Below are 12,892 nucleotides of genomic sequence, written 5' to 3'. Positions count from 1 at the left end.
GCCTTAACCCCCCAAACCCAGCACCAGAGCCCAGAATGGTGGCATGCATCTAAGACCAACATTCCCCAACCTGGTGCCCTCCCCAGGTGGTTTGGATTATAACTCCCCATCAGCCCCAGCCGGCTGGCACAGACTCTCATTGGCTCCCTTTGTTTCCTGGCAGATGGGAAAAGGGCAGACTCTGCTTTTTCTACCTGCAGGCTTTTGGTGAAATATGATGGGCTGCTTTATATGTTACTAATTTCCGATTTGTTCTCAGTTAATGATTATCTTGCTGGTGTTGATTTCCTTGTGAGGCTGTGTGATTTTCAATATCTTGCAGAGAAATTGTTATTCTACTGTTTCGTTTTTGACTTTTTGCACTTTGTATTTCTGTAGGGAGAAAGGAGTCTAACAAATTTAATAAATGCTAATTCAAATAACATCTGAAGGGCACCGCTTTGGCTAACCCCCAGTTGCAATGCTCAGATCCAGCTCCACCTGCCATTATACATATGTCAAGGACCGCCTTTCTCCAGATGAACCAACCTCTGGACCCTGTGATCATCATCTGAGGCCCTTCTTCATGTGCTCCTTCTGCAAGAGGTCCAGAGGGTTGCAACACGAGAACAGGCCTTTTCTGTGGTGGCTCCCCATTTGTGGAATGTTCTCCCCAGGGAGGCTCATCTGGCGCCTTCATTACATATTTTTAGGTGCCAGGCAAAAACATTCCTCTTCTCCCAGGCCTTTGGCTAATTAAACAGTCCATTAATTAAACTGTGTGTGTGGATTATTGTTTTTGTTAATTACTACAACTCCCATTAGCTGTAGCATGATACAACTGCTGACTGAGGATGAGAAGAATTGCAGTCCAAACCGTCTGGAAGGCCCTAGGTTGGGGAAGACTGATTTAGACATTAGGGGTGGGCAAATCTGTCAAATCCGGTTTCTCCTTTTCCCAGCCTTAAGTTCAGTAGTTCTCCACCTCCCCATAGCGGTCTGCAGTTTATTTATTTTTTAAGTCCTCATTAACATTCACCAGCATTTTGGTGTGAATTTCTCCTAATGCACACATGTTCTCAAAGTCATTTCCTATAATGGAATGGATTTTTGTCTGCTATCCTCTTTAATTACAGGGGTGCCAAGTAGAGGGGGACAGCCCCACAAATTTCCAATGAAAGGGTCAGGGTCCCCAAAGTTGATGGGCATTGCCATTCAAATGGTGTGTGTGTGCCATGTCATGTGATCAATTATGTGCTGTAGGGCTTACCTGCCCCCCCATATTTTATTCAAGTTGGTGTTAGGATATAGTTCCGTTCCACCTTAAAAGGGTATAGGTATGACTGTTGTGTGTCACATGCCTGTTTACTTCCAGCGCTTGCTGGGAACTTCCGTTTGTATATAGCTTTTGTATTGCTGCTGTTTTGCTGGAGACGAAGGGAAGCAGACATGTTTTTTCCTTTGTTCCTGCTGCTGAATAAAATGCTGTACTATACTGCTTACACATGGCTCTGTCCGCTTCTTCTGCTGTGAGAAGATTTACACACTCTACTGATAGAGCGTGCACAGGTCTCTAAACGTATCTGAGGCTCATGTCGCTGATTGATGCCATTCCAAGGGAGACCGGTGATCATCCGGCTGCCGGCCGGTGGCTGGAGCCAGCTGGGAGCTGTCTGATGCCCCCATCTCCCCAGCAGTATCCCAACAGTTGGCACCCCTGATTACAGTAATTATATTCATTTTTTAGGCACATTTCACCCCAATATATGCACTTTCCTTCCACATTACTTATCCCGATTTCTGTCCTCGCTCTTGGGTGCGTCTGTGTGCAACCGATCCCCAAACTCACCCACGAGCAGCCACACAGAGAACCGGATCCAGGTCATGTAGTTGAGTTTCAGCATGAGGTAGACATTGATGAAAATGCTCAGCGCTGGAGTCAGTGGCACCAGAGGGAGCTGAAGAAAAAGAAGACCAAGGGAAATGAGAGCAGGAAAATGGAAGGATGCACTTAGCGGTCTTTTCCTGCAGGGCTGATTGAAAAAACACAGGGTGGGACAAATGCCATCCCTTACATGGGTGGGTTAACCTTCTCTTAAGACTCTTTGCACCTCTTGTTCTCTGAATGTCCATTGATATAGCATACCAGTGGTATAGCATGGTTTGCTGGTGCCCGAGGTGGGATAAAAAGGAATTTGAAAACATCCCTGTTTATCCAGCTGTTGGGGGCTGAAGAATACTGTTCCTGGCAATCCTAAGATTTTTGGAAGGGAGTAATGTTTTTAACTACTATTAGATGTTTTAAATTGCCCTTGTTTTCAGAACATTTTAACTTTTAGAATTTTTATTCTTTTATTCTGTGTTTCGGTTGGTGTACAATACAATCGTATCTCCCGTACATCTAACTTGTGCAATTTCAACCATATGCAGCTGGAGGCCAGCTAATTAAGACGCAGCAAGTTAAACCTAAGCAAGGCAAGCAGCTTAAAAGCTCTTTTTTTGCACCATACCCGCTTGGAGATACCTGTCATCCCAAGAGTTTTTAAGCTCTCTGCTTTTCTCTCTGGGCAAGGCCCGCTCAGTGTGCCAGCTCTGGGAATATGGACAAGACTGTTTTATTTGGAGGGTGGGGTTGTTTTAAATCATTGTTGAATGTTACATGTTAATTTAGATTTTTGTACATGTGGGCTGGAGTATTGTCTAGGGGCTTTTGTTGGGGAGGGTATTGTTTATTAGTGTGTATAGATTAGCATTGTTAATTGTTTTGATTATTATGTATTTTGTGCTCCGCATATTGCAGCTTTGTGTTGTGAACCGCCCTGAGATCTTCGGGTATAGGGCAGTATACAATTAATAATAATAATAATAAATGCAAACGGTGTCAAATCTCTCCCCCATCCCTACCTGGAATGTCTGGGTGCTTTGCTGCTGCTGATGAACGCTGATGAGGACCACGCTGAACACAAAGGCCAGGCTGAAGAGGAGGACCAGCAAGGCAAAGCTCCAAGTGGGGAGGTGGAGCTGGTTCTGCCCAAACACCAGGATGGAGGATAAGCAGATTGCTGACACCATGAGGATGATCACGGCCACCGTGACCACTTCGCCGGGGTCAAAGTCAGCCAGGAAGCCTAGGTAGGGTTCAAAAAAGGCCTTCATCTGCCCCCCTTCTCGCCTGCTTTTCGACTTCTCCTTGCCCACCAGGTGGAGCTTATCTGAGAAAGACTCGTATTCCTTGGGTTCGTTGGCGCCGATGCTCTCGGTGGACTCTGGGGCAGAAGCTTCGCTCCTGGCGTTGGAAGCTTCCTCCGTCTTGACCCGCTGGAAGCGCAGAATGATCACGCTGGCAGCCACAAAGGTGTACGCCAAGAGGGTGCCGATGGACAGGAACTGGACCAAAGCCTCCAGGTCCAGGCTGAGGGACAGGAGAGACATGAGGACGCCAAAGACCACAATGGCCACCACGGGGACCTGCGTCCGGGGGTGGACACGCGAGAAGACCTTGAAGAAGAGCCCGTCCTCTGCCATGGCGTAAACGATGCGAGGGAGAGAGAAGAGGTTGCTGAGGAGGACGGTGTTCATGGCTGGAGAGAGAGAGAGAAGAAAGGGAAAGGGAAGGTGAGCCAGAGAGATGCCACCCACAAGGCAGGCAGTCCCTGCTAAAGCCTGCTAAAGAAGCAGGACAGCCCTGGACAGGCCCAGAAAGAGGGAGGGGGCCATATGGGCCACTTGGCCCGGGCCTCCAATTCCAAAGGGGGCCCCGGTCAGCATATTCACTTAAAATAATCCTTTTCCCTATGTATTTTACAGTGGAACCTCAGGTTACATACGCTTCAGGTTACATACGCTTCAGGTTACATACGCTTCAGGTTACAGACTCCGCTAACCCAGAAATAGTGCTTCAGGTTAAGAACTTTGCTTCAGGATGAGAACAGAAATCGTGCTCTGGCGGCGCGGCGGCAGCAGGAGGCCCCATTAGCTAAAGTGGTGCTTCAGGTTAAGAACAGTTTCAGGTTAAGAACGGACCTCCAGAACGAATTAAGTACTTAACCCGAGGTACTACTGTATTTGTATATCTATCTTTTCCATTTTGTCTTTATATGCAGATATGGTTCAAGACTTGAAAAGAAATTATTTGTCAGCGTAACTTTTGTGAAAATTATTTATATACTTACTTATTTATAAGACTTCAGTTATCCCCAGGGTAAAAAAAGGGGATTATCTACCTGGCTCGGGCCTCTGCAAGGCCCTGGCCCTGGAGGGATGGAGTAGGGAAAGCAGAAGATCAAGCCAAAACAGAGGAGTTACCCCATCCCTTAATGTAGCCAGCTAACACTTTAGACCCATAAAGGCAAAAGGCATCCATGGGTCACAGCACGCATCATGTTAGGTCACCCAGTGAGCCAAGACGACAACAACAACTATTATTACAATCTGCTGTCGATCGAGGCTCAGATAGCCTTAGTCGCCCAGAATGCCTTCCATCAGCTTTGGCTGGTGGCCCAGCTACACCCCTGTCTGGACATGGAAGAAGAAGAAGAAGAAGAGTTTGGATTTGATATCCCGCCTTTCACTCCCCTTCAGGAGTCTCAAAGCGGCTAACATTCTCCTTTCCCTTCCTCCCCCACAACAAACACTCTGTGAGGTGAGTGGGGCTGAGAGACTTCAAAGAAGTGTGACTGGCCCAAGGTCACCCAGCAGCTGCATGTGGAGGAGCGGAGACGCGAACCCGGTTCCCCAGATTACGTGACTACCGCTCTTAACCACTACACCACACTGGCTCTCGAGAGCCTAACTACTGTTGTCAGTGCTCTGGTAACCTCAAGGTTAGATTACTGCCATACGTTATACATGGGGCTGCCTCTGAAGACTGTTTGGAAGCTTCAGCTACTGAAGAATTCAGCAGCCAGGTTGCTCATTGGGGCAAGATGGTTTGAACATATTACACCTATCCTGCTCTGACTACACTGGCTACCAATTACTTTCTGGGCCCAATTCAAAGTGCTAGTTTTGACCTATAAAGCCTTAAATGGCTCAGGACTGCAACACCTCAAGGACTGCCTCTTTCCATACGAACCTACCCAGACCCTTTTTAACCTACCCAGTTCCTTTTTAACCAGGCCTTTGGTTGATTTGATTGATGTCCTATGCCCTTTTAAAATGTGGGGGGGTTTTTTTGGGGGGGGTGTTATTGGGTTGTTGTTTTTATTTTGATTACGTATATATTTTGTAGTTTTATATTTTGATTTTGTTCTGTGAACCACCCTGAGACCTCCAGGTATAGGGTGGCATATAATTAATTAATATAACACCTATTTGACTGGATTGCCCCAGCCACTCTAGGCAGCTTCCAGCAAAATATAAAAGCACCATAGAAAATCAAACATTAAAAACTTCCTGATACAGGACTGCCTTCAGATGTCTTCTAAAAGTTGTATAGTTATTCATCTCCTTGACATCTGATCGGAGGGTGTTCCACAGGGTGGGCATCACTACCTAGAAGGCCCTCTGCCTGGTTCCCTGTAACCTCACTTCTCGCAGTGAGGGAACTGCCAGAAGGCCCTTGGAGTGAGACCTCGGTGTCTAGGCTGAATGACGGGGGTGGAGACGCTCCTTATTCAGGTATACTGGGCCAGTCATTGCCTCTTACAGCTTAACTTACCTCCAGGGGTTGTTGTGGGAAGAGGGAGTGGTTGTTAAACCAATCTGGGAAGTGCAGCTCTGTGAGGGGAATAGGGGTCTCCTCAGCATACTGAAGTTCTATGATGGAAGCTATGGCAACCTTGCTCTTTGCTTTCAGCCTACTCAGATTAAAGAACTTTCCATCTGTTCAATAAATGATTTCTCCTCCCTTCGACAAAGCGTAGGATCATGGCAATGAAAATAACGAATGCCAGTGAACTGGAAGAAGCAAAGATCACCAGTGTCGAAGCAACGATTCTTCAACATCAACTCCGTTGGACTGGTCATGTTGTTCAGATGCCTAATTATCGTCTTCCAAAGCAATTATTTTATTCCCAACTTAAAAATGGAAAGCGTAATGCTGGTGGTCAACAAAATAGGTTCAAAGACTCTCTCAAGGCAAATCTTTAAAAAGGTAGTATAAACACCGACAATTGGGAAACACTTGCCTGCGAGTGCTCCAATTGGAGAACAGCCTTTACCTAAGGTGTCTTGGAGTTTGAAGACGCTCGAACTCAGGACAAAAGGGAGAAATGTGCTAAGAGAAAGACACCCTTGGCAAACCCTCACTGTGATCACCTCCCGGCAGGAAATCTATGTCCCCACTGTGGAAGGATGTGTGGATCCAGAATTGGCCTCCAGAGTCACTTACGGACTCACTGCTAAGACTGTGTTCATGGAAGACAATCTTACTCGGCTACGAGTGATCGCTAAAGAAAAAGAGGGGTTCTCCTAACAATTCTCAGTCCCCTTAACAAATGAGAGCTCCCAGAATGCTTTGGGGGGAAGCCATGTCCATTTAACGGGGTATGATTCTGTATGCGTGGCATGATTCTGCCGTCTCCCAGGCCAAAGCCCCCACCAGCCCTGCTCTGGACCCTTCTTAAAGTGCTTTTGTCTGGCTGGAATGTCTCCCAAAACGGCGTCAAAGCCTTCTTGCTGGATGGAGAGAGCAGAAATCTAGCCTCCTGCGGACACGGGACAATTCTGTCCATTCCTCCACCCACTTTTGCCTCCGGCCCTGCCCACCAGTGGTGTGCGGCCCCCGGAAAGTCGCACACGAGGGAATGCCGCCCTCAGGCTGAAAGAAAGCTCCCTCATCCCTGGTTTAGAAAGAGCCCACATCCTGGAAATGCAGCTCTGACTCACCGCAGATGGACCCGGCAGCCACGATGAAGCCAGCCCAGGAATAGCCCCTCTGGTAAAAGGCGTCGGCCAGCGCCGAGTCGGGATTCAAAGAGTGCCAGGGCACCATGAGCGTCAGCACCATGGAAACCAGGATGTAGGCTCCCGTGGCGAGGCTCAGTGAGATGGCAATGGCTCTTGGGATGGCCCTCTGCGGGTTGCGGGCCTCCTCGCTGCATGTGGCAATGACATCAAAGCCCACGAAGGCGTAAAAGCAAGTGGCCGAGCCGGCCATGATCCCCGAGACACCGTACGGGGCAAACCCTCCTTCGGCGGCCCCCCAGTTTTGAGGCCGGGCCAGGACAAAGCCCATGATGAGGATGAAAAGGATGACTCCCATGCTGATGGCAGAGAAGACGTGGTTGAGCCAGGAGGAGACGCGGGCGCCGAAGGAGATGAAGGCCGTGGCCACAAGGAGGATGCCAAAGGCCAAGAAGTCTGGGTAGTGGGCCAAGAAGGGGATGTGCCAGCTGCCCACGTGCGTCTCTGTGAAGTTCTTGATCCGGTGGTCAAAGATAGCATCCAGGTAGCCGCTCCAGGCCCTGGCCACGGCCGCTCCCCCTATCATGTACTCCAAGATGACATTCCACCCAATCAGGAAGGCCCAGATCTCGCCTACGGAGACATAGGTGAACATGTAGGCCGAGCCTGTCTTGGGCACGTGAGCGCCAAACTCAGCATAGCAGAGGGCGGCCAGCAGCGAGGCAATGCCAGCGATGATGAAGGACACGACGATGGCCGGCCCAGCCGTCTCCTTGGCCACTGTGCCCGTGAGGACGTAGAGGCCGGAGCCCACCATGGCGCCAATACCGAGGAGCGCCAAGTCGACGGTGGTGAGGCAGCGGTTGAAGGACGTCTCCATCATGTCGTCCTCCAGGGTCTTAACCCGGTTGAGCTTCTGGCAGAAGCGGGCCAGGTCCGCCGAGCGAGGGAGGCGGGTCACCATCTTGCCGCGAAGGACGGAGGGCCGTTTCCTCCGTTCGAAGGTTCGGGGGGAAGGCAGAAGCGTCTCCGACTCCTGGGCAAAAGTGAGGAGGGAAAGGGTCGTGAAATCAGAGGTGCTCATCAGGGCTTTGGGCTTGACCAGCCTAGAAGCCAGCTGGGGTGGAGGTTGGAGCTGAATGGGAGCAAACCAAGGTCACTGTGCCTAAGTTCCTGCAGAACAGGTTTGGCTTTTTAAAATATCCTGTTTGATGGGCTAGAGTGTTCCTGTGCGGAAAGTTTTCCTTCCAAGCTGGTTGTGCGAGGCCCTGGGGGAAGGGGGAGATTGGAGAGGGAGCCCAGCACATAAAGGATTTCAGTGTAGAAACTAATTTTCACTATCACAGCTTGCCTTCAGCGTGCAGGAACAAAAGCACAACAGACCCTCTGCCATTGCACACTGATACTCTTGTGTGCTGCCCAATATTCTGTACAGTGGTGCCTCGGGTTAAGTACGTAATTCGTTCTGGAGGTCCGTTCTTAACCTGAAACTGTTCTTAACCTGAAGCACCACTTTAGCTAATGGGGCCTCCTGCTGCCGCCGCGCTGCCACAGCACGATTTCTGTTCTCATCCTGAAGCAAAGTTCTTAACCCAAGGTACTATTTCTGGGTTAGCGGAGTCTGTAACCTGAAGCGTATGTAACCCAAGGTACCACTGTACTGTGGAATACTTTTTTCCCTTTTCTCTTTACCTGCTCTGTAACAACCTGTCTTGCACTGGCTGCTAAACTTTATTTTTTAAAGGAACTATTAGCAGTTTTTAGGAATGCACACTGCCTTGGAAGCCTTTCTGCTCACGGCTTGGTGTTTTGATATGAGGAGGGATCTCTCTCTCACACCCACCCTCCAAGACACTTAACTCCTAGAGGACGGGGTTGAAGGCTCATAGCTTGGTGACAGAACCTCTGTCTTGCAAGCAGAAGGCCCCAGGTGGCAGCAATCCTTAATGGCAGCATCTGCAGGTAATGCTTGGAACGTTACCTGACTGAAACCCCGGAGAGCAGCTGCCAGTCAGAGTAAGAAACACTGCGCTAGATGGACCAATGGCCTGACTCAGCATAAGGAACGAAAAGACAGATCACAGACAGAACCTAATAAAAAGGGATAACAATATGAGCAAGTACATGAGAAGCCAAGGTCACTGTGTAAACAGCAGAGCAATTCTCCAAACAATAAAGAACATTCTTTTTTTGTACTTCTTCAAATGTCAATTGCAGAAAGTGCATGGGCGGTGGATATTAACCCTTTACTGCCTCCATTTTTGTTCCTGGATTTTTTTTCTTCCTTTCAAGGGAACAGCATCGGATTGAATTTCTGTCCTGCGCTTCTGTGCATCTGAGCATAAACAGGAAGGTTATAACTCTCAATGCACTGTGGCCCCAAATGGAAGAATTCTCCATTCATAGATGAGGGGCAGCAAATGTATTTAAAAGGCTATAATTCAGTGGCAGAGCATCTGCTGTGCATGCAAGTTGAGTCGCCCATGGCATCTCCGGGTAGGGCTGGGAGAGAAACTTCCCTAAAGCTGCTGCCAGTCCGTGCAGGCATTGCCAAGCTAGGTGGGCCCATGGTTCTGACTCAGTAGAAGACTGCGACCTATATTGCTGTGAAGCTTGCAGAACAGCACGGACACAACCGTACACACTCAACACTGTTTTTTTTTATATAAAAAAAGACTGACACAAAAGGCAAGGTCGTCATCCAAAGAAAGCTGTTGACCTGGGATTGGGGCCAGAAGATTGGAGACTGTCCCTTGGTAACTGGGGACCAGTTTGCCTGAAGAAGGAAAACTCAGCAATTATTGTGGGATATTTAAAATGCAGTAAAACCATTCATGTTTTGCTAGATAGGCACATGATAAGGAGCCGAAGCTGACAGTGCTTTTATGTAAGTTTCCTGGAGAGAACTCTGCGAGAGACACTTCCGCAGTGCCCTGACAGGGAGAGGGCATTTCTATATATTCGATGCGGGTGGCGCTGTGGTCTAAACCACAGAGCCTAGTGCTTGCCAATTAGAAGGTCGGCGGTTTGAATCCCCGCAACAGGGTGAGCTCCTGTTGCTTGGTCCCAGCTCCTGCCAACCTAGCAGTTTGAAAGCACGTCAAAGTACAAGTAGATAAATAGGTACCACTCCGGCGGGAAGGTAAACGGCATTTCCGTGCGCTGCTCTGGTTTTGCCAGAAGTGGCTTAGTCCTGCTGGCCACATGACCCGGGAACTGTCTGCGGACCAACGCCAGCTTCCTTGGCTTATAGAGCGAGATGAGCGTTGCAACCCCAGAGTCGTCCATGACTGGACCTAATGGTCAGGGGTACATTTACCTTTACTTGCCGGGGTATGTCCTCTTTTCCATCTCTTTCCACCTTTTCCCACCGTGCCAGCGATGTGAGAGCATCTGCTTAGTCTGAGCTCCAAGCTCAGACCACATTTTGAGCTCGACTTAAGTATGCCTTTGTAACCGAATTACCATTTAAAGCCTCCTGAATCTGTTACTCTTCTGAGTGAGTAAATGTTATATTTTACATTTTACAAGACTGTCTGTGTGATTATTGTTTGAGGGATGGGGGAGGGGGAGGGGGAAATACCAGGAGAGTCCAGTCTGCCTTAACGCACTCTGGATTACTTAAACTGAAAAGCTAAAACTGGACTATCTAAGCTTCCGTTCAAGCTACAAAGGGGCGAAGGAAGTCATATGAAATCGCACATGTGAAGGAAGGAAGGATGGATAATATCTAATTAATATATCCTCTCCTAGCATCTATTCATATCCCAACAATAATAGCAGCTTGGCTGGGTGGGGCTGCAGGGATGTCAACAAAGCAGGCATGAAGAAGGGGAGAATCAACAACTCCATGGAAAAGGGGTGGGAAGTCGACAAGAAAAAGAGAAAATACGAAATTGTGTTTTGACTCCATATGTTATAAATGTTGAAACTGAATAAAATATATATTTTTTAAAAGCAGGCATGAGGGAATTATGTGCTTGGGGGTGTCATTTAGGGAATCACAGAAATAGGATTGGAAGGGACCCCAATGGCCATCTAGTCCAACCCCCTGCAATGGAGGAAGTGTTGCCACCTGCCCACCTATTAGACTACATGTGTTTATTTCTCAGGAGAAGCAAGCATATTTCTTGGTTTATAAGTTATGTGTATCTACGTGTATATTTATACACATTAAAATGCTCTTGAAATTGACTCTTTTTACAGCTGAATATTGAATATCTCTTTTTTTCCATATTCCATGTATTCTGCAAACTGTGAATTCCCTCCTCCCCACTGAAAAGGTCACCCCCTGCCTCAAATCCCCACACTTAGGCATATGTTCACAAAAACAACAACAACAAGAAAAACCTTCTGGGAAAATATGTCCAAGGCTTTGATGGCAAAAGAGACTAGCCCTGAGTGAAAGGTGTGTGGTTGTGTGTTTTACATATCCCCAAGGGACCCCTCTGACATGCAGGGCACAATTTATGTCACATCTAGTTTGACCCTAGATCTAAAATGGCCCCTCTCCCCCTCCTCGCTCCTTGCCCCAAATTGGACAGGTGACGACTGGTGCCCACCGGGATTGGTAGGGTGGAAGGCAGGGAGCCCAACAGCAGGGGGCAACAGAGCCAGTGACAGACAGAGCCAACTCAGGTTAGTTTTCTCCCCCCCCCCCCCCTCTCCTTGCTGAGTTCTACAAAGGCAACAGGAAAGACTAAGGAGGAAGGAGCTGGCAGGAGGTGCTGCCACTCCTTCGACTGGATGGCACTAAGAAGGCAGGCAGGTGAGAGGGCAGGCTGAGGTTTGTGGGTCAGTGCCCCCCTTTTGCCTTAATGAACTGGTGAGCAGCGCTCCCTTTTTAAACAGGGATGGGGAGAGGTGCTGGAGCTCAGAGCTGCCTCGGGTTTATGCCTCCCTTCCCCAGAAACCCCTGCCTTTGACACCGGTGCGCAAAGGGGTGTCAGCTCTTCAAGTTGACAGGACAGGAGCGGAACTCTGCACATGCTCCGATGCACCGCTTTTGCCACACCTCCCAGAAAACGGGGGCTTGTTTTGGATCACAATTTCAGGGCAGTGGACAGAAACGTCTCCGCTGGCGGTGGAAGTCAGTGGCAGAGATGGGCGTTTGGGGTAACCAACTGTGGGTATGGGAGGAGGAAGGAAAGCAAGCGGCTAAGAAGACTGATGTTGAAATGAGACACAAGTGAAGTCACACAGGAAGCCTTAGACCGAGTCAGACCATCGGTCCATCCAGCTCAGTATTCCATACACTGGTTGGCAGCAGCCCTCCAAAGCTTCAGGTAGATTCTCACCCATCTTTACATGGGAATTGAACCTGCAACCATCTGCATGCAAATCTGGGGCACCACCACGGAGCTCTGGCCCAGTGTTATTTTCCCCATTGAAGACAACCCCCCCAATCCAATTTGAAACACAAGATTCCCCCTTTCCCCCAAATATTAAAGACAGGAGGAGGAGGCCGCCTCGGCTCAGCACTTGCCCCACCCTGGACAGCTCCCCGCTCTCCCGAAGGCAGAGCAGTGCCTGGGTTAGTGGAAGCACCTGGGCGGATGCTCAGCCGATCCCAAAAAAGGGACCCGGGACAGCTGCTCGCGGTTAGACACCCCGAGGCAGGTGCTGGAGGTTAGGCTCCCGGAGGCGGACGCGGGCCGATGGCGCTGCCCTGCGGGAGCCTCCGCCCAGTCCCGGGCCCTGCTGCTGCCTCTGCTCCTCCTCACCTGCCAGGCTGGCGGATGCAGGCGCACCTGGCGCCGGCCGGGCAGCAGGTGGGACCCTCCTCGATGGGGACCGCCCTGCAGAGCCGTCCCGGGTCGTCCCCCGTCCCCCCCGGGTTGCTGCTCACCTGCCCGAGGCTGCTCCGCTCGCTGCACCCGGCGAGGGCCTTTCCTGCTCGGCGGCAGCGGCGCCGCTGCGTCACGGCCTTATTTGTTCTCCAGGAGAGGAGGGAGGGAGTTGCTTTTAATCCGCCCCCCCTCCCGCCGCCACCGGCACCAGCTGCCCAGGCGAGCCCGGATGGTGCTCAAAGGAAGGAGGTGGGGGGAGAGATGCTCTGAAGCAGCCC

General features: G+C 49.8%; 2 protein-coding genes across 2 annotated transcripts in view; one reads left to right on the top strand and one right to left on the bottom strand.

Moving 5' to 3' along the window:
- Positions 1-1,481, top strand: part of LRRC74B (leucine rich repeat containing 74B) — an 18,122-nt gene extending 16,641 nt beyond the window's left edge. The window contains exon 10 of the mRNA XM_028709797.2: positions 379-1,481. Coding sequence (XP_028565630.2) covers positions 379-429 — 51 coding nt within the window. The 3' untranslated portion in view covers positions 430-1,481. The remainder of the gene's footprint in view (positions 1-378) is intronic.
- The window catches only part of SLC7A4 (solute carrier family 7 member 4), a 17,950-nt gene extending 5,058 nt beyond the window's left edge, over positions 1-12,892 (bottom strand). The window contains exons 1-4 of the mRNA XM_077920736.1: positions 12,674-12,892; positions 6,808-7,861; positions 2,884-3,560; positions 1,829-1,937 (exon numbers count right to left, since the gene is read on the bottom strand). Coding sequence (XP_077776862.1) covers positions 1,829-1,937; positions 2,884-3,560; positions 6,808-7,789 — 1,768 coding nt within the window. The 5' untranslated portion in view covers positions 7,790-7,861; positions 12,674-12,892. The remainder of the gene's footprint in view (positions 1-1,828; positions 1,938-2,883; positions 3,561-6,807; positions 7,862-12,673) is intronic.

Source organism: Podarcis muralis, chromosome 16 (genome assembly GCF_964188315.1).
Source record: "Podarcis muralis chromosome 16, rPodMur119.hap1.1, whole genome shotgun sequence".
NCBI lineage: Eukaryota > Metazoa > Chordata > Lepidosauria > Squamata > Lacertidae > Podarcis > Podarcis muralis.
The sequence above is the reverse complement of the archived record's forward strand: the minus strand, read 5'-3'. Positions and strand labels throughout refer to the sequence as shown.